General features: G+C 38.9%; 1 protein-coding gene across 5 annotated transcripts in view; it reads left to right on the forward strand.

Moving 5' to 3' along the window:
* LRRC28 (leucine rich repeat containing 28) overlaps positions 1–14,800 on the forward strand; it is a 179,343-nt gene extending 164,543 nt beyond the window's left edge. For all 5 annotated transcript variants that reach the window (XM_042941130.1, XM_042941131.1, XM_042941129.1 and 2 more), the window contains one exon: positions 14,488–14,800. In XM_042941130.1, the coding sequence (XP_042797064.1) occupies positions 14,488–14,560 (73 nt within the window). In that variant the 3' untranslated portion in view covers positions 14,561–14,800. The remainder of the gene's footprint in view (positions 1–14,487) is intronic.
* The last annotated feature ends 5,687 nt before the right edge of the window (positions 14,801–20,487 follow it).

Below are 20,487 nucleotides of genomic sequence, written 5' to 3' on the forward strand. Positions count from 1 at the left end.
AAGAATTCATTGTAGGGGTGCCTGGGTGGCTCAGTCAGTTTAGCCAACTCTTGGTTTCAGCTCAGGTCATGATCTCATGATTTTCTGAGTTTGAGCCTCACATTGGGCTGTGTGCCGACAGCACAGAGCCTGCTTGGGATTTTCTCTCTCCCTCCCACTCTCCCCCTTCCCCATTCATGCTGTCTCTGTGTCTCTCAAAAATAAATGAATGAACTTTAAAAAAAAAAAAAAAAAAGAATTCATTGTCAAGACCAATGTTAATTAAGAAGCTTTCTCCCAATGTTTTCTTCTAGTTTTATAGTCTCAGGTCTTACATATAAGTCTTTAATCTATTTTGAGTTGATCTTTTTATGTATGGTGTAAGATAAGCTTTCTACTCTCAGTTTCATTCCTTTTGCATGTGGATATCCAATATCCCAGCACCATTTTTTGAAGAGACTCTTTTTCCCATTGTATATTCTTGGCTTCCTTGCGGAAGATCAGTTAACAGTTTTGTGTGGGTCTGTTTCTAGGCCCTGTGTTCTGTTCCATTTGTCTGTGTACCTGTCTTTATGCCAATACCATACTGTTCTGATTACTGTAGCTTTGTAAAACATTTTGCAGTCAAGATAATGGGACGCCTCGAGCTTTGTTCTTTCTCAAGATTTTCTTGGCTCTGTGGGATGTTTTGTTGGCTCCAGGTGAGTTTTAGGAATTTTTTTTCTCTTCTTGTTAAAAATGCTATTGGAGTTAGTTCCAAATAGCTCAGAGTAACTCATCCACTCATTAATTAATGTGTCCAGTTAGCAGATATGCAGTGAGCATTCCCCGCAAGCAGAGCACTGTGGGAGGTAATGACACCCTGGCTTCAGTCAGCTGCTTTCAAAGCTCTGATGTAGAGTTTGGTTTTCTTCAGGAATTCTCCTTGGTCTTTTAGGCCAGAGCGATTACATGAGAGGCCAGATGTCCTGGTGACGGATGTGCCTTGGGATAGAGGCCTGTGAGAGGCACGCGGAACTCATTGTCTTATGGCTTCTCTCATCTTTCAGGACAACTTAATACTCTCTTCTCCACTCACTGTAATTTCACTCACTGTAGTTTATCTCTAAATAATCTCTCCTAATTCTTATATGGTTAAATCACTTACGAAATGTTTCTCATTACCTTATCCTTGCTTTTTATGGCTATTACTTTCTTCTATGAAACCAGTTAACATCAGTAATACTGACATTATTTGCTTACTTGTATTTGGGATTTTTTTTTTTCTTTTAGCCAAAGCCTATTCATTGACCGGCACCCTCTTTGCGCAGGTAAAATACTCTTCAACAAATTAAGTAAATTGTTCTTCACTGTTTTTTCCTACTCGTATCACTCAGTTATTGTGCGTTGACCTCTGCGATGTGCCAAACTCTGTATTAGGTACCGGGGATTCAGCCCTGACCACACCACCTGATAACTTCTTTTCCCATACATATATTTCACCCTGACGTCCTAGGGGATGGACTGATCAAATAGAGAAACCAGTATGTCATATTTAAGCCTCTAGGTCTGCACGTAGGATCTTCCCATGAGAAACCGTCACCATTAACATAAGTGGAACAAGCAGATACGATATGTTATGAGATAATTCTCCCTTAATTTGTGTACGGGTTTGGGATGTCATCTGATCAACTCCGTCTAATAAATATTGTTTTTCTTCTGGCTTGAATTTCTGTATGAGTCAAGGATATGCTTTTTGCTTTTTGTTTCTAGTCAGGAAACACGTTTGCAAAGAAGATACCATATTTCTTATGTTTTTTTGGGGGCTCCAGAATGTGCCAACCACATTGTGATTTTTTTTTAAGAGTAGTATATTTCTGTATTTTAAAACTAAGCTGAAATGCTCTTTCTCCTGTCTTGCCTATAAATAAGAGATTCTAAAGCAACAAATGTCATGTCTGATGTTCTTTGTAGAATGTACTAACCTCCTTTTCCTAACTATAGAGTTTATTGCTTAGCTCAGAATTTCTCCCTTAAAACTGTCACATCCCTGGTGCCACAGCTTAGGAATTTTAAAGGATCAAACCAGTACAAATCCATTCGTAAGGCAGTAGATTTGGTGTACTTGTAACAACTTAGATCATTAATGCAACAAGCAGATACAATATGTTGTTAGAATCTCCCACAAGTCATAAGTCCACACAGTTGGATTTTTTGTAGCACAACTATGGCACCTCCAGGTTACCCACCCCACCTTTGAGCATCATAAGGAGTTAATAATGATCAGTGGGCATTATGCTTCAGTAAGTAAAAAACAACAACAAAACACATTTTTATGGAGTTGGATTTTTTTGCTTAGAGCCTTTATTTTTAAAAATCCAGCGGCATGAAATGTACTGTTTCTATGAATGATTTTCATGTAGCATAATTATTTTTTTTTAAAGCCAGGAGAGTTAAGTTTAGTTAGCTGATCCTCAAAAATCCACTTATCATACTTAAGATCATTTTGTGTCTGAGTTTCATTTCAATTGTGATTTATACACATGTATACATGCTGGTGTGTGTGAAGCAAATTATCTGAAGTAGGGTTCTAACCAACTTTAATTTTTTTTAGTTAAGGTAATACAAAGTATCCAATGACTTAAAATTTATATAGTTTCCTGAATTAAGAAAATCTCGAAAGTGATGCTTGCCTTTCATTTTCATATGAGTGTAATTTGCAAAGTAGAAGGTTTTGATTTTGATGGAGTCAAATTTATCCATTTTAATTTTATAGTTAGTGCTTTTTATGTCCTAAGAAATCTTTACCTACCCCAGGGTCATAAGGATGTTCTCTTTTCCATTGATCTGTGTCTGTCTCTCAGTCAATGCCAAACTGTGTTGATTCTGTAGTTATATATTAGCCCTTAATATCAGATAAAGTGATACTTCTTTATAAGTAGAAGTGATACTTCTACTTATTCTTTTTCAGAATTCTGTTAATTCTTCTAGGGCCTCTGCATTTCCATATAAATTTTAGAAGAAGCTTATCTTTGTCTCAAAAAAAAAACCAAAAAAACCCTTGTGCTGGATTTCGAAAAGAATTGCATTCAATCTATAGATCAACCTTGGAGAGAATTAACATCTTTGCGATGTTGAGTCTTCCGGTGTGTGAATACTGTGTCTTTCCATTTTTTTAAGTAGTCTTTTATTTCTTTCATCAATATTTAATAACTTGCAGCATAGAAGTCCTTAAATGTTTTGTTAAATTTATACCCAAGTGTCCCACTTTCTTTATGTGACTATAAATGATATTATACTTTTAAATTCCACTTTCCATGTGTTCATTGTTAGTATGTGGAAATGTGATTCATTTTTGTATTTCAGTCTTATGTGCCTGCAGCATTGCTGAACTTGCTTAAAGGTCTAGGAGTACATTTTGTAGATGCTTTGGTGTTTTCTATGTAGACAATCATGTCATCTGAAAGTAGAAATAGTTTTATTTCTCCACCTTCCATTCTCTATGCCTTTTATTTCTTTTTCTTGCCTTACTGCAGTGGTTAAAACTTCAAGTACTGTGTTGATTAAGGTGTTGAAAGTACACATCCCTTATAGAGTATGAAGTTAGCAGTAGGTTTTTGTAGATTCTAATTATCAGATTGAGAAAGATCCCCTCTATTCCTGTTTGCTGAGGCTTTTTATCATTAGTGGAGATTTTTCAAGTGCTTTTTTCTGAGTCCATTGATATCATACAATTTTTTTTTCATTCACCTGCTGACATGATCAATGAAATTGATTTTCAAATATTAAACCAACCTTACATACCCAGAATAACCCCCACCTGACAATGGTGTATAGCTCTTTTTATACTTTTCTGTATTAGTTTAATACTTTGTTGAAGATTTTTCTATCTGTATTCATGAGAGAGATGGTCTATCGTTTTCTGGTTTTAAACTCTCTGGCTTTAGAGTCAGAGTAATTACTGGCCTTATAAAATTAGTTGGGAAGTGTTCTTCCTTTTCTGTTTTTTCTGCAAGAGACTGTAAAAATTCCTCTTAGCTCTTCTTTAAATGTTTGATAGAATTCTCCAGTGAAATTGTCTGGACCTGGAGATTTCTTTTCTTTTTTTAATTACGAAGTCAATTTTTAATAATTACAGTACTTTTCAGGTTGGCTATTTCATCTTGGTTGAGTGTTGGTAGTTTGTAGTTTTCAAGGAATCATCTACTCTCAGCTTACAAATTTATGACTATGAAATGGTTCATAATATTCTCATCTTTTTAATGGTTTCAGGATTTGTACTGATAACACCTGTTTCATTTCTTATATTAAGAGAGCCTTCTGTCTCTTTATCTTTGTTAGTCTTGCTATAGATGTATCAATTTTATTGACCTTCTTAATCCTAGTGAAATTGTTGATTTCACTGATTTATTATTCCTTCATTCTGCTTGCTTTGGGTTTACTTTGCCTTTGGGGGATGGGATCTCAGATCATTGATTTGAGAACTTTCCTTTTTAACATAAGCATTACGTACCATACATTTCTCTCTCAGCACTGCTTTCCCATGCCTCAAAATTTTTGATATGTTGTCTTTTCATTTTCATTCAGTTCATGTAAGTTTCTATTTGAGATTGCCTCTTTAATCCATGGGAAAGTAGTCATTTGACCCATAGGTCAAGGAAGGTCAAAGAACTGTGTTCTTTTATATCCACATTTGGAAATCTTCCTGTTGTCTTTCCGTTATGGATTTCTAATTTGATTCCATTTGGATAGAGAACATGCTCTGTGATTTTTACTTACTTTAGATTGTTCTTCATAAATTGTTCTTTTTTTAGGATTTTTATTTTATTTTTTTAATATGAAATTTATTGTCAAATTGGTTTCTATACAACACCCAGTGCTCATCCCAACAGGTGCCCTCCTCAATACCCATCACCCACCCTCCTCTCCCTCCCACCCCCCATCAACCCTCAGTTTATTCTCAGTTTTTAAGAGTCTCTTATGGTTTGGCTCCCTCCCTCTCTAACCTTTTTTTTTTCCCCTTCCCCTCCCCCATGGTTTTCTGTTAAGTTTCTCAGGATCCACATATGAGTGAAAACATATGGTATCTGTCTTTCTCTGTATGACTTATTTCACTTAGTATAACACTCTCCAGTTCCATCCACGTTGCTACAAAAGGCCACATTTCATTGTTTCTCATTGCCACGTAATATTCAATTGTGTACATAAACCACAATTTCTTCATTCATCAGTTGATGGACATTTAGGCTCTTTCCATAATTTGGCTATTGTTGAAAGTGCTGCTGTAAACATTGGGGTACAAGTGCCCCTACGCATCAGCACTCCTGTATCCCTTGGGGAAATTCCTAGCAGTGCTATTACTGGGTCATAGGGTAGATCTATTTTTAATTTTTTGAGGAACCTCCACACTGTTTTCCAGAGCGGCTGCACCAGTTTGCATTCCCACCAACAGTGCAAGAGGGTTCCCGTTTCTCCACATCCTCACCAGCATCTATAGTCTCCTGATTTGTTCATTTTAGCCACTCTGACTGGCGTGAGGTGATATCTCAATGTGGTTTTGATTTGTATTTCCCTGATGAGGAGTGACGTTGAGCATCTTTTCATGTGCCTGTTGGCCATCTGGATGTCTTCTTTAGAGAAGTGTCTATTCATGTTTTCTGCTCATTTCTTCACTGGATTATTTGTTTTTTGGGTGTGGAGTTTGGTGAGTTCTTTATAGAATTTGGATACTAGCCCTTTGTCCGATATATCATTTGCAAATATCTTTTCCCATTCCGTCGGTTGCCTTTTAGTTTTGTTGATTGTTTCCTTTGCAGTGCAGAAGCTTTTTATCTTCATGAGGTCCCAATAGTTCATTTTTGCTTTTAATTCCCTTGCCTTTGGAGATGTGTCAAGTAAGAAATTGCTGCGGCTGAGGTCAGAGAGGTTTTTTCCTTCTTTCTCCTCTAGGGTTTTGATGGTTTCCTGTCTCGCATTCAGGTCCTTTTTCCATTTTGAGTTTATTTTTATGAATGGTGTAAGAAAGAGGTCTAGTTTCATTCTTCTGCATGTTGCTGTCCAGTTCTCCCTGAACCATTTGTTAAAAAGACTGTCTTTTTTCCATTGGATACTCTTTCCTGCTTTGTCAAAGATTAATTAGTTGGTCATACTTTTGTGGGTCCAATTCTGGAGCCTCTATTCTATTCCATTGGTCTATGTGTCTGTTTTTGTGCCAATACCATGCTGTCTTGATGACTGCAGCTTTGTAGTAGAAGCTAAAGTCTGGGATTGTGATGCCTCCCGCTTTGGTCTTCTTCTTCTTCAATATTACTTTGGCTATTCAGGGTCTTTTGTGGTTCCATACAAATTTTAGGATTGCTTGTTCTAGCTTTGAGAAGAATGCTGGTGCAATTTTGATTGGGGTTGCATTGAATGTGTAGATAGCTTTGGGTAGTATTGACATTTTAACAATATTTATTCTTCCAATCCATGAGCACAGAATGTTTTTCCATTTCTTTATATCTTCCTCAATAAATTGTTCTTCATTCTATGACTTCCTGATGGAAGCTCAGGTTATTGATTTTAGAGCTTTCTTCTTTTCTAATACATGTGTTTAGTGTGCTGTGAACTTCCCTTTAATACTGCTTCTGCTGCTTCCCACAATTTTTTGATAAGTTGTATTTCATTTTCACTCAGTTCAAAATATTTTTTTAGGTTTATTTATTTTGAGAGAGAGCGCACGTGAGCAAGCAGAGGAGGGGCAGAGAGAGGGAGAGAGAATTCTGACATGGGTCTCAAACCCACAAGCCATAACCTGAGCCAAAATCAAGTCACACGTTTAACCTACTGAGCCACCCATGCTCCCCCACTACAAAATATTTTAATTTCTTTAGAGACCTGTTCTTCCACCCATGTATTATTTAGAATTTAATTTTTAAAATTTCAAATATTTGGGGATTTTCCATCTGTCTTTCTGTTACTGATTTCTAGTTTAATTTCCAGTTGTGGTCTGAGACCAAAGTTTGTTTGATTTCTCTTCCTTTAAATTTTTTTATGGTGCAGTTTTATGTCCTAGAATGTGGTTTGTCTTGAATAATATTACACATGAGCTTGAGATGAGTGTGTATGAATGTGTATTTTTCTGTTGTTGGATGGAGTATCTGTAAGTGTCAATTAGGTCCAGTTGATTAATGATAACTAACAACTGTATTCTCTCTGATGTTCTGTTTTCTGGATCTATCAACTACTTAAAGAGCTCTAATAGTGGATTTGTCTGTTTCTTACACTTCTATCATTTTGTGCCTTACATGTTTTGATGCTGTTATTAGGTTCATACACATTTTACATTGTTATGTCTTTTTGGAGAATTAACACCTGTATCATGATGTCATGCCCCTCCTTATGTCTGACACTTTTCTTTGTCCTGAATTGAAGTCCACGTCATCTGAAATTGATATAGGTATTAACATGTTCTGTCTTTTCCCATCCCTTTACCCTTAACCTGTCTGCCTCTGTATGTTTAAAGTGGGTTTTTTGTACACATTATATATTTGGGCCTAGTTTTTTCATCTGCTTATAGAGTCTCTTTTAATTGGTATATTTAGGTGATTTAAATTTAAAGTGACTATTGATTTAGTTAGATTAATATCTACTGTGTCTATAATTATTTTCTATTTTTTACATTCTTATTTCTTTTCCTCCCTCTTTTTCTGCCTGCTCTGGTTTTAACTGAGCATTTTACATGATTCTATTTTATCTCCTCTATTAGCATACCCATTATAGCCCTTTTTCAAAATGTGTAATGGTTTCCTTAGAGTTTACAATATGTATTTTTTTCACTAATTTAAGTCCATCTTTAAATGACTCTATATTACTCAATGTGTAATAAAGGTGTCTTGTGACTGAATATCCCACATTCCTCCCTGTCATCCCTTACAGAATTGCTGCCCTTCGTGTCAACATCCATCTGTTGTAGTCACACACTACATTGCTACCCTCATTACTTTAAGCAAGTTATACTTTAGTTCAATTGAAAATTAGAAAACTATTTTACTTTACCTTTATTCATGCCTTCTCCAGCAGCCTTCCTGTTTTTATTTAGATCTGAGTTCTGTTGTTTTCCTCCTGGCAATGAATTTTCCTCAGTTATCAGTTTGTCTGAAAAAATCTTTATTCTCCTTTACTTTTGAAGGATAATTTTACTGGGTATAGAATTCTAAGTCAGTGATTTTTTTTTTCTTTGAGCACACTAAATATTTTCCTCCGCTCTTTTCTTGCTTGCATGCTTTCTAATATGTCCACTGTAGTTCATATGCTTGTTCTTCTGTAGGTAAGAGTGTTTTCCCACTCTGGCTCTTTTGAAAATTTTCTTATTCTTTTTTTCTAGTTTGAGTATGATATGCCTGTGTGTCTTTTGGGGGTTGTTTTGTTCTGTTTTTGATATTTATCCTGCTTGGTGCTCTTACACTACTGGATCTGTTACTAATTTTGTAAACTTCTTAACCATTATCACTTCAAATATTTCTTTACCTTTCTCTCCTTCTCCTTCTGGTATTCTAATTATGCATACGTTGCACCTTTAGAAATTGTCCCACAGATCTTAGATTTTCTTTTCTATTTTTTAAAATTCTCTGTCTGAAAATTCCAACATCTTTGTCATATCTGGCTCTGGTTCTGACGTTCTGTTTGTCTCTTCAACATGTGCTTTTTCTTGCCTTATGTCTTCTAATTTTTTGTCAGACATATTGTATTAGGTAAAAAAGAACTGAGGTAAGTAGGCATTTAGCGTGAGATTTTGTGTTAATCTGGCTGGGAGTTGGGCTGTGTCTAATATTTGCTATGGTTGTAGGCGTCAGAGGCTTCAAATTCAAATTCATAGTTTCCTTGTTTTAGTCTCCTAAGTTGACATTGGACTTCCCTGTGTACTCTTAAAGAGAGTCAGCATCTTGCAGCTGTTTTATCTGTAATCCACTGTTCTTTTTAATTTTTTTTTTTTTTAATTTATTTGAGAGAGCAAGTATGATTCAGGGAGAGGGGCAGAGGGAGAGAGCAAGAATCTCAAGCAGGCTCCACACTGAGCATGGAGCTCAGCTCTGACACAGGGCTCAATCCCACGACCCTGGGATCATGACCTGAGCTGAAGTCAAGAGTCAGATGCTCAACCAACTAAGCCACCCAGGGCCCCTATTCTTATGCTGGAAACCAGTTACTCTGGTGGTATGGTGTGAGAGAGGAACGTGTTCTGAAGTTTTATGATTATATCTAAGTATTATAGTGGGCCTGTGTTTCTAGGCTATGACTTTAACAAGTTTTTCTTATGTCTCATAGCTTGTTTTTTCCACTGAGGTGGTATGGGCAGGCTAGAGGGGGCTGGAATGGCAACAGTGCCCTTCCCAAGCTAGGATAAGGTTCTGGTAAACTCTTTTCCTCTGGAAAGCAGTCCTTTCTTCTGGACGATGTTCTGGGTGTGACACATGAAAACTACTTCTTTCCTGCTCTTGACTGAGTTACAAGGGGATTTTTTTTTAATTTTTACTATGACAGCCTATAGGATTTCTGTAGGTAAAACCCAAGAATATGTGTGACAATCCTAAGACTGCGGCCCCAGCATTATATGATTCTCAGGCTAGCCTGCGCTCAGCCTCCAGAAGTTCTAATGTCTTCTGTCCAGGCGAGCAAATCCCAGGTGTGACTCTCCAGATTCATCCATCTCTCCAGACTCTGAGGTTGCTCTTTACCCTACACCCTCAGTCCCCTAGTGGCCGGAAGAAAAGTTGTTGGTTTTCAGTTTATTCAGCTTGTTCTTGTATGCCTAGGAGTGATGACTTCTAGGCTACTTACCAGAGATGAAACTACATGTGTCCTCTGTACATTACAGTTATTTTCAAATTTGTTGAGGTGTGTTTTATAGTGAAGGATACTGTCTATCCACGGACATTTGGTGGTGGAAGGGGAGAGTATTCTGTTTTTGGGTGGAATGTTCTATATACCTCAATTAGATTCTTTGGTCAATTGAGTTATTTGGTTTTTCTGTACTTTTGCTGATTGTCTGCCTAGTAGCTCTGTCATTTGCTGAAAGCAAGATGGTGAAGTATCCCCTCTAATTGTGGATTTGTCTATTTCTCCTTTCAATGCTGTTATTTTTAAGACTAATGAGATGATTCACATATCATACAATTCGCCTGTTTAAAGTGTACAATTCAGTGTGGATTTTACTATATTCATGGATATGTGCAGCTAGCACCACAGTCAGTTTTAGAACATTTTTCTTATCCTACAAGAAACCTTGTACCTTTCGGCTGTCACCTCTGTACTCCCCCATACCCAGCATGAAGCAACCACTTACTTTCTTCCTCTGTAGATTTCTCTGCCCCAGTTCTTTGGCTAGGGGGAACAAGCTTTTCTTGGCAATTTTTTTTTTTTAACACCGATGCCTGTTGGTGGTTCTGGGTTTCTACGAGCATCCTATCTAGCTATATGGGAAGCAGTAAGAAAACCTAGGAAACCCACTGCTGCCATGTTGCCCCTCAAGTCCCAAGGTCCATAGACTGTCTACCTTCAATCTATCTTTTAGAGTCTTCCTATGCTTGTTTGTTGTGTTATGGACAGTTTGTTGTGCTTTAATTGTAAGAGGATGGATCCAGAAGGACTGGACTGTTCTATCTTGGCAGAACCAAAAGTCCCCAACCAAATATATTTTGTCACTAAAATCCAAAGGGACCCACAGGGAGTATCTATTACTTCATAGTGTGGTTCCAGATGTAAGTCTTCTGAAACTACCAATGCAGTAGACACCTGACCTCCTGGAGGATTTCTGTCTCACCTCTAGTACATGTGTCATATTAAGTATCACGTGTGCTTGCTACTTCCAGTTTGTATTCCCCTCATCAATACAAACTGTAATGTCTTGGTGAAAGGAATGCCTTCTGGCGCTCCCACAGGTTTTCAGGAGGTGGCTGAGCAAGGGGCACCATATGGGATCCACTTTAGAGTTCCCGTTTCTCTAAACCTATGATCTCTTCCCTCCAGACTGTGCAGTGGGTTTCCACCCTGTCTCCTTGACTATAGGCATTACTGACTCAGAACTTTTTTTTTTTTTTAAGGTTTATTTATTTTTGAGAGAGAGTGCGAGCATCAGCTGGGCAGGGGCAGAGAGAGATGGAGAGACACCCTGTCAGTGTGGAGCCAATGCAGGGCTCGAACCCATGAACCACGACACCATGACGTGAGCCGAAATCAAGTAGTGACTCAGAACTTTTGTCACCCATTACAGGGGCTCAGGCTAACACGTTAAATCCTGAGGCATATGTGAACACCCTCATTGGCCTGATCCAACCTTAGATTTAGTCCTGCTGGCTGATTTACTTAGAATCCATTTACATGCTTGCTGTCCAGGTTCCTGCTCATAAACTTTGGCAAGATCCTGCAACTTCTTCATGTATGTTCTCTTTCCCAGTAGCAGGCCTTGCAATTAATTTTCCGGATCGTGCTGGGATTTGACACCCCTTATGGCCCTAAAGACAGTGACCATTGATGGTAGTGGGTCCTGAAGAGAATAGGTGCTTCCTTTTTAGGTAACTACCCCAGATGAAGTCAGTGCCATATTTTTAATGGAAGGAAATGCTCATTGTCTTAGAAGGTAAAAAAGGCTATTTCTGATGTGAAGAAATGTTTAGAGATATCAGAGGTTCAAGGTTCTTAGCTTTGTGTCTCTACAGAGGTTTCCATTTCAAGTGTCAGGGTCCTACCCCTTCCCAGCCAGTACCTTTACCTTAAGAGACTCCACATAAATGTACTTGTACCTGGCATGTGACTTTGCAACCTGTACATTCAGGCTTCAGACGTGCCCCTCCTATAGTCTCATGGAATAAGAACTCCTTTAGGACCACTGCAGAAATGTAGATTCTCCCCCTATGCCTTGAGTGGAGACTTCAAGGCACGAAGCTTAATTGGGGGTAGGAATGGAGATGAGGGCCTGTGAGTGATAATCTCTTTAGCAGTTGGAAGAAGCCATCTTGCTCCACAATCTCTGAATTCACTGTGATGCCATAGCAATCAAGGGCCTCAGCCATTGACTTCCCAGTGCCTTACCCTCCCTTGGCAGTCTGTTTAAGTGATACTTTGAGTACTCATGATGTCAAACCATACTGCACTTTAGCAGTACCCCATTTGTCCCTAGCAAGAACGCCCTACATGCACTTACCAACTCAATTCCAGAATTCCACCTGGATGGACTATTTCCTTACACCCCTCCTTGTAACACTTACTAAATCGGTTGGGGAACTGGCTAGAACACACACATTAGCTGGGAGTTTGGAGAGAAGTGAATGGAGAAGGCCCATTTGCAGGAGCTAAAGCAGGGTTCAGAGCACCCAGAAGGATGATAAAGCACCTGGAAACTTAGAACAGCAGGAAGCTTTGCCATCTTATCCTTCGGCCTGAAGGACTAGGGGATCTAGAGGCTGCTGAGAACCGAAGCCAACAGAGGGGCTGCCCAATAGAAGCTCTAGTCAGGTAGATGGAGTGGGGTACAAATACCCAACCTTTCCACAAAAGCAAAAAGGTAACTGGCAAAAATGGTCACAATCAAAATTTTCAGAACTCTGGAAATTAACAAAAGGCTTACATCTGATGATTATTTACTTAAGAAAAGCAACTGATGCTCAGTAAGAACATAGACCTTTGCAATATAATAACCCATCATAACCCTATCTTGTAATTTATAACCTTGAAAATCAAGAATCTGCAATCATAGGTAAAACCAGCATTCTAGCAGCAACTGGAAAGGGGTACAAGGAGCTTCTTCAAAGGTCCAATGCCAGAGCATTGTCACTGTCCTACTTGGTGGTTCACTGATAGACCCCACTTGCCAGGCTATCTTTATTTGATGTCAGAGCCCACCAATGCAAACAGCCTCTTCTCTGAGAGTGTTTATCAAAAGCTGTCAAACCAATTACAGGCAACTGCTTAACCGTCACAGCTGCCTGAGGCAGTATGGGGCCAATGATAGACTAACCACAAAGTGAAAAAGGGAAGTCGAGGGAATAAGGTTTCTGTGGGGGCTTTATTTAAAAAGCACTAACAAATTCCTGGAAGTCTGTATGGCCACATGCATGCATAGGGATGTGAACATGCTCAGGAGAGACCCAGGAAGGCCCTGAGCTCTCCCCTCTGGCTGATTTTGAGGCTCCTTGCAAGCAGGAAGTGAAAGCTGAGGCAGAGTTGGTGCTACCCGGCAGAGTGTTGAAGTGTTACCGGAGCCATACAAGAAGGGGAGCTCTATCCTCCCATCAGCCAAACCTAGCTGGCAGCCAGTTGGTAAGGGAATCCAGGATTGATCCAGAAATATAAGACAAAAGAATCTACAGAGGTGGGTCTAGCTTTGCCTTGGAGGCATTAATCAATGAAGATGAAATGGTAGCAAAGCTTCTTTTGGAAGACTGTCAGAGCCCAGGGGAAAATGAATCAAAAACCCACAGAGAAACAAAATGACCGGTGGTTGCCAGAGACTTGGTGGGGAGCAGGTTGAGGAGGGGGGTGGCTCTCAGCTGCAAATGAAGACAAGGAATTTCCGGAGATAAATATATCTTGATTTTGGTGTTGGTTAACTAGTTGTTTAGTTTTCAAATCTCATTCAACTGTATACTTAAAACAGGTAAATTTTATTATATGTTTGTTAATATACCTCAATTAACAGGGCTTTTAAAAAGAAGTAAAGAAAGAAATATTCAACTGCCCTAAATCCTCCTGCTATGCCTCCACTGGCCTAATCTAGTAAAAAACCAGCCATCAGGCAGCTTTGGTGACAAGGTCTGGAGATATGGCCTTCATGGGCTACAGAGAAAGGCAAAGCCTGGATTAAAGGGTAGAGACCCAGAAGACAGTCAACACAGGGGATCCTGTGGAAACAACAGTAAATTATTCTCTCCTCACAGGAGGATAGCACTTCTGATGGGAAAAGCAGACCTCTCATAGCTGGAGAGGTCCAGAGTGGGTCAGAGGGCTCGTGACTCCGTGTGGAAAGGTGCCGATGGGAGTTTGAGATGGGATTCCTCTGCTTTGTGGGAAGAAGACCCCCAAACTCTCTTACTCAGATTCTGAAATTACCTCTACAAACAATCTGTGTGAATATTTGTGGGATAAAGTCCTTAAAATCACATTCTTACAAGTTCTTCAATATTAAGTGTTCTAGCTAAATTTGGTGATGTTTTCTGTTACGTGATTTTTAATAACGCCTTTCAAATTCTGTTACTGTTTTGTTGGCCCTCAGAAGCGGAATTCAGACCGTAACATGGAAAAAGCTTCTTTTCCCTCAGCTGCTAAGTTGGGGGATATTATGTCATTCGAAAACTGGTAAAAGAATGAGCACGCGCATACCTCACCTGATTCCAGTGCTCAGTTTTAAAAGGAAATTTACATTTCTGTTGTGTACTTTTGGGGGGCCGTGCCTAATCCTTTACTTTAACCAAGAAAAAGACTGCCTCTCATGGAAAGAATCCTGAGACTTTCATCTGGAACTCACAGTGTTCTCTCCCTTTTTTCCCCTTCCAGGAGGACAACAGTTAGTTTTGTGGCTTACTGCTGCTCCGCCCAGTGTCTGCAGACATTTGACCTACTGAGTTGATAAACACTCGAGAGCCTCAGGAGTTTTGCCAGCTTGACACTGCAGTTGCCTGTGTATCGCACACTGTTTGTATGGCAGAGGGACGGGACGGTCCAGCCTGGCGGAACAGGCCCTTACATCCTGTCCTGTCAAATGCGGGGGACTGCAAGGACTCTCTGGAAATGTCCCGATTGAGCTCAGAGCTGAAATGCCTTCACCCTTCCCCCACCCCAAGTTGGAATAGATCCTCCCCCAAATTAAGGACCCCTTGTCTTCTGTGTTTTTCTTTTTATGTGAGTATGTCTCATAAGCAAACTATGTAGTGTGATGTGCCTCCCCAAATCCTCAAAGCAAGTTTCAGTTCCCTGAAGAACTCTCTGATTTGATAATACAGCCAAATTAACTTTTGAACACATATACCTTCAAGGATACTTTTAATCTCCTCTCTTTCTTTACCCAGAGGATTATTTCCCCACAGATTATTCTCCCAGGTCTTTACCGGAGTCCAGCAAACTCCAATGGCCTCCAGAATATTGAATATCGGGCGGCGGAGGGGGTGGGGGGTGGGGGAGACTGGGGAGGCTGGGGGTGGAGGGGGAAGTGCCTGAGTTGGCAGCGAAGTTTAGACTCCAGTGAAGGCCCTGCCAGGGTCCCAGCATACACCCTCTGGAAAGTTACAACCCTGTTTATAAGTCTTGCAACACATTAAGAGACTTTTGTGAGGGTTTTTAAACCTAAAAATGTACATCATAAATGAAATACCCTCGTATTTTGAAAGACTATTTAGAGAAAAATGATTTTTGAAATTTTTTATTTCCTAAGAAGTTTTTTGGTTTTTTGTTTTTTTTTAATATGAGAAGAGTCTGAGGAATAATTGAGGCTTCAAAAGATGTTCTCTTCTTTCTAGACGTAAACATTTCCTGGCTAATGAGAAACGGGGAGATAAAACACATCAAAATAGGTCCTCCGCGGTTACTTGTTAGATGGGTTTAGGATTAAATTTATATTGACTTTGAAATACTTTCGTTACATGTGGAAAATTCCTACTCCCGGTTTTTAGCAAAGTGATTCTAAGCACAACCTGTTCACATTTGTTTAAGTACCTGGTGCATTAGATTATCTTCATTTTGACCCTAGATTTCTTCTGTACTTAACAGGCTATTGTCCAGATACCACTGAGAAAATACAGGAAAAGCAAGTCCAAATTCAGCCTTGGACTTTTAAAAAAAAAGACCATACATGGCAAGTCTGTGAGATTATATTCTGACAGAAGAAATGCTCTTAATGGAGGAGCCACATACTTGCTCTTCCTTTGAAAGGATAGCATTTTTATGTTGCTTTGCTGCCAGATGTTCATCTGGTTGCTGCGAAGCGATTCTTTTTTAATTTTAATTATACAGAGTCTTCTCTAACACAGAACTAAAAGGGGAACAACCAAGATTTCCTTGGTAGGAAAATTATTTTCAAAAAATTTCAGACTTGTCAAAAACTTGGTTTTTGGAATCTTATTAGCTGCCCTAAATCTGTAATGCTAGGCTCTAACAGTGCTAAAAATCCTACACGGTTCCTGACGAATGTGTGATCTTTTCACAGTCACACCACCTGCTGCCCGGAAAGCAGACTATCCACGTAGAATGGTGAAGACAGAACATTCCCGTGCGTTCCAACTGCATTTCCACTGTTCCTACTTCCTCTTGTCCCTTTCATAAGTTGGCCTGTTCAGCCTTCACATTTCAAAGGCTTTTAGTATAATAGGAACTGAAGATCTGTATCAAAATATAACACTTCTTTCATCCTCTGGAATAATTGAAGCTTTAGCGTAACCCCTACATGTACATAAGTTGGCAGCTAAAAAATGTGGCATGAAACTTCACAAATGTGATTCAGGCCTAAGTGGCTGCTGCCTCTATCATGTAAGCGACGGTAAATACATTGCAGCATCTTTCGGTGTCACCCTCTATAATCCTGTGCCTTCAAATGGAGCCGGGAAATGTGCTAACCTGATATTCAGGATTCTTGTTGAGTTAAGGATATGTAATACCTTTGTCTTAAGTTGTTTGAAATTTGACAAAGACACTTACAATCTAAGCCTCCTCTCTGTTGCCATTGTGAACGGTGTGCTTTCAATAGCAGCAGTAGGCTAGGCAGACAACCTTCTAGGGCAGTCTCAATCTTAATCCCCGGTGCAGCACCTAGTTTAATTGATGAGCAATGGAATTTACAATCTGGCCTCCATGGTGCTTTTCATCATGAAAATTTTTGTGCTGGATTCACTGATGTCATTCTTAACCCTTTGATACTATAAAGGAATGTTGCAGACTGGAGAAAATTTGCCCATATGCTATGTATTTGAATTGAGTCCAGAGCTTTGCAGAAAATTCTACAGTTATTCTACAGTATATGTGTTTTCTTAAGCAATAGTTATACTAGGTAGATACTTGATACAATTATAATAATGCAAAAAAGAAAAGTGACTTCCTTGAAAAATGCAGTCTGTTCAGGGAAGTTTACCTCAGCAATCTGATATGTGGTTAATGGTAAATTTTTAAATCTAGGGTACCCTGTTGGGCAGAGGCCTTCTTATGACCTAGTGCAAAGGGAGTCCATTTTAAGTGGCTTATCCTATCAGTGTTCTTCAAAATGCCTAATTGTGACCATACCAAAATCCTTGCTTATATAACATTGCACAGACAAAATATTGCATCTTCAGTGAATAAAATCTATATTTTGAGCGCATTTTAAAACTTTCAAAAATGATCAGTACACAAAAGAGCCCTGGCTGCTGCAGAATGTACTCCAATGAACAGAGAAGAAAGATGACCTCTTTTGTTACCTAGCCCTTCTCTTCCAGAAAAGTGAGGTATACATTAAATATCTTGGTCCACGCACTTCACGATCACTAAAACCTTTCACAACTGACTTGTCTCACTAGTTCAGTGTACATCTCACTTCTCTTCCATATTTAACAGAACAGATTACAATTGTTTACAGTTACGAAAAAAGCCTTCAGCATCACTTGGCTTACTGAGGCATTGCACATAGCTTTCCCTGAAATATATACCTATTGAATAATCTCTGGGAACTTTCAAAGCCAATTTAAAAGATTATTAATAGTGAAATTAGGTTTCTGTTTCCTGGATTGAAAAATCGGGCCTTTTTTTATCTTTACTGCAGAAAGCTTAAACATGATGCATTACTTCAGAAATCAAAACATTTTCATTCAGATGATTTATGAACATGGATTCCTAACTGGGCCAACACTAATGCAACCTGATGTAATTAAATATTGAAATGTAAATTCATTTCACAGACTTGTAAACACTCTCTTTTTAGGAATCTTATTTTAAAATGTATCCTTACATAACCCTGGCCATTTTACTACGTCTTTATTTTTGTGGTTTCCACTGACTCCTGCTTCCTCCTAATGAGGCTCTCCTACATTTTTACCAGGAATTCAGTGAATATTTTGCCTTCTCCTAAACAGGGGAGATTTTTTTTTATAAATGCATATTTTTGGAAATTAGCTCTGTGTCTGTGTACAAATCATCCAAGTCTCACTGCCCCTACCCAGAAAGTACCTCCCCGTGTCATCAGCTAATAGACCTGGATGAAACACAAGTGTCTCTAAAAATGGGATTGATCATTGGTCAGTGACTGTTATCCTTGGTCAGGAAAAGAGATTGCTTCACAGGCTAAGATGTTCTCTTTGAAGCATGACTATATGGTTCCTTGTTGTTTGGAGACAGAAAAGTACTGGTTGCCCAGTGTGGTGGCTGGGCAGAAGGTAGAGCGTGTGAAGATCATTTCTATATGTGATTAAGAGACTTGGAAGGGTTGGCAAGCTTTTTTTCCATTCACCTTACAGTAGAGAGTGGATTATCCTTTCTACCTGTGTTCAAGAGTTACCAGGTTTTGTTTCTCAAAATGTTCTTGAGACTAGAAATCCTTGATCAATCAATCGATCTATTTTCCTTCCCTCCTTTTTTTTTTTTTTTTTGTATAATGAAAAGATTTTTTAAAACTCTGAGTCTGTCTACTGAAAAACTATGGCAACATTCACTTGGACAGTGGACATTTTCTAAAACTTATATTGTATCCAGTTTGGTTGTTCTTATAGCTATTTCTGTTTATAGAATAGTTGAGCTTCAATCATGCAGATGCCTAGAAATGTTGATGATGGTAGCTTCATTGTTTTAGCCAGATTCATTTTGTTAAAAATAAAAGAGCATTAAATACTTTGAGCCAGCAAAAATGATGGAGTAAGGACCTCCAAAAATTCTCCCCTCCATAAAAGCAAGAAGAAAATTGTCAAAACATATCAGAACCAACTTTTTTTCAGAACTCTGGATATTAACCAAAGGTTTACAGCCATCCAAGGCATATTTATTCAAGAGAAAAAGCTGAATATCAGAAATAACAGTAAGCTTTGTAGCATTCTAGTTTGCCCTATTTCTATCCCCATCCCCCACCCCAACTGGAAAACCAACAATCTACAATCAAGGTAGAAGCACTTGTGTAGAAGCCACTGGAGGGGGCAGAATGGGGTTGGAACTCCTTCAAAGCCATATTCCTAGAGAATTGTCATTATTTAACTTGTCTGGTGATTCCCTGGAAGATCTCATTTGCAAGATTGTCTTTATTTTGCCTGATCAGAGCTTGCTGGGTGTGAAAAGCCTTTTCCACAGGGACATTTATTAAAAAAAAAAAAAAAAAATCAGAGCCAGTTGTGGCTGCCTGAAGCAATGGATAACCATTGGAGCAAACAATAGGCTCACCAAAAACTTAAAAGGAAAAGCTGAAGAATGAGGTATTTGTAGCACTTTTGAGAAGCTCTGATATTCCTGGGAATTTGGATGGTAATGCTCACGCATGGGGCTTTACACACGCCAAGGATTTTAAGCCTCAGGAAAGACCCCAAAAACATCCTAAATTCTCACCTTAGGTTGACTGAGGGCCTGCACAAGTGGAAGGTGAAGCCTAAGTCAGAGTTCCTCGTTTAATGTTGAAGTGTGTCCCAACATGCACAGGAAGCCCTCAACAGACATTAGGAGAATTATTGGTTTCAGGTTCCAATCATTAGCTTACCACAAAACCACCTGAGTGAAACGTAAGTGACCATCATTACAAAGAGTAGAGACCTTACAGAAATGAGTCCCTATACAAACAAAACCCAGCAACTACATCAAACCTTTGGCAAAGGGTAAGCAAATCTAATTTTCAGAGTTCCCCCATTATTATTTAAAATATAGAGTTTTCCTCAAAAAACTATGAGACATGCAAAGAAACAAGAAAGCATGTCTCATACACAGGAGAAAAAGTGAATAAACTATACCTGAGGAAGTCCAGACATTGGGTTTTGTAAACAAAAACTTTAAGCCAGCTATTTTAAATATGTTTAAGTAGCTCAAGTATGGAAATGTCTCACCAAATGCAAATTATCAATAAAAAGAAATTATAAAATAGAACCACGTATAAATTCTGGCATTGAGATACAATAAGTGAAATGAAAAATCCCTGAAAGGTGCTCAGCATCAGATTTGAGCAGGCAGAGGAAAGAATCAGCATACTTGAATATAGGTCAGTTGAGATTATCCAGTGTGAGGAACAGAAGAAAAAATGAAAAATGAGAGAATCTCAGAGGCCCATGGGATACCATCAAATGTGCCAACATGTATAATTTAGGGAGTCCTATTAGGGGAGAAGAGAAAGATAAAGAATATTTGAAAGAATAATGACTAAAGACTTCAAAATTGGGTGAAAAACATTAATTTACATACCCAAGAAACAGTGAATGCCAAGTAGGATAAACTCAAGACACCCATTCCTGGGACACCTGGATGACTCAGTTTGTTAAGTGTCCCACTTTGGCTCAGGTCATGACTTCTAGTTCATGAGTTAGAGCCCCATGTTGGGCTCTGTGCTGACAGCTCAGAACCTGAAGTGTGCAT

Source organism: Panthera leo, chromosome B3 (assembly GCF_018350215.1).
Source record: "Panthera leo isolate Ple1 chromosome B3, P.leo_Ple1_pat1.1, whole genome shotgun sequence".
NCBI classification, from domain to species: domain Eukaryota; kingdom Metazoa; phylum Chordata; class Mammalia; order Carnivora; family Felidae; genus Panthera; species Panthera leo.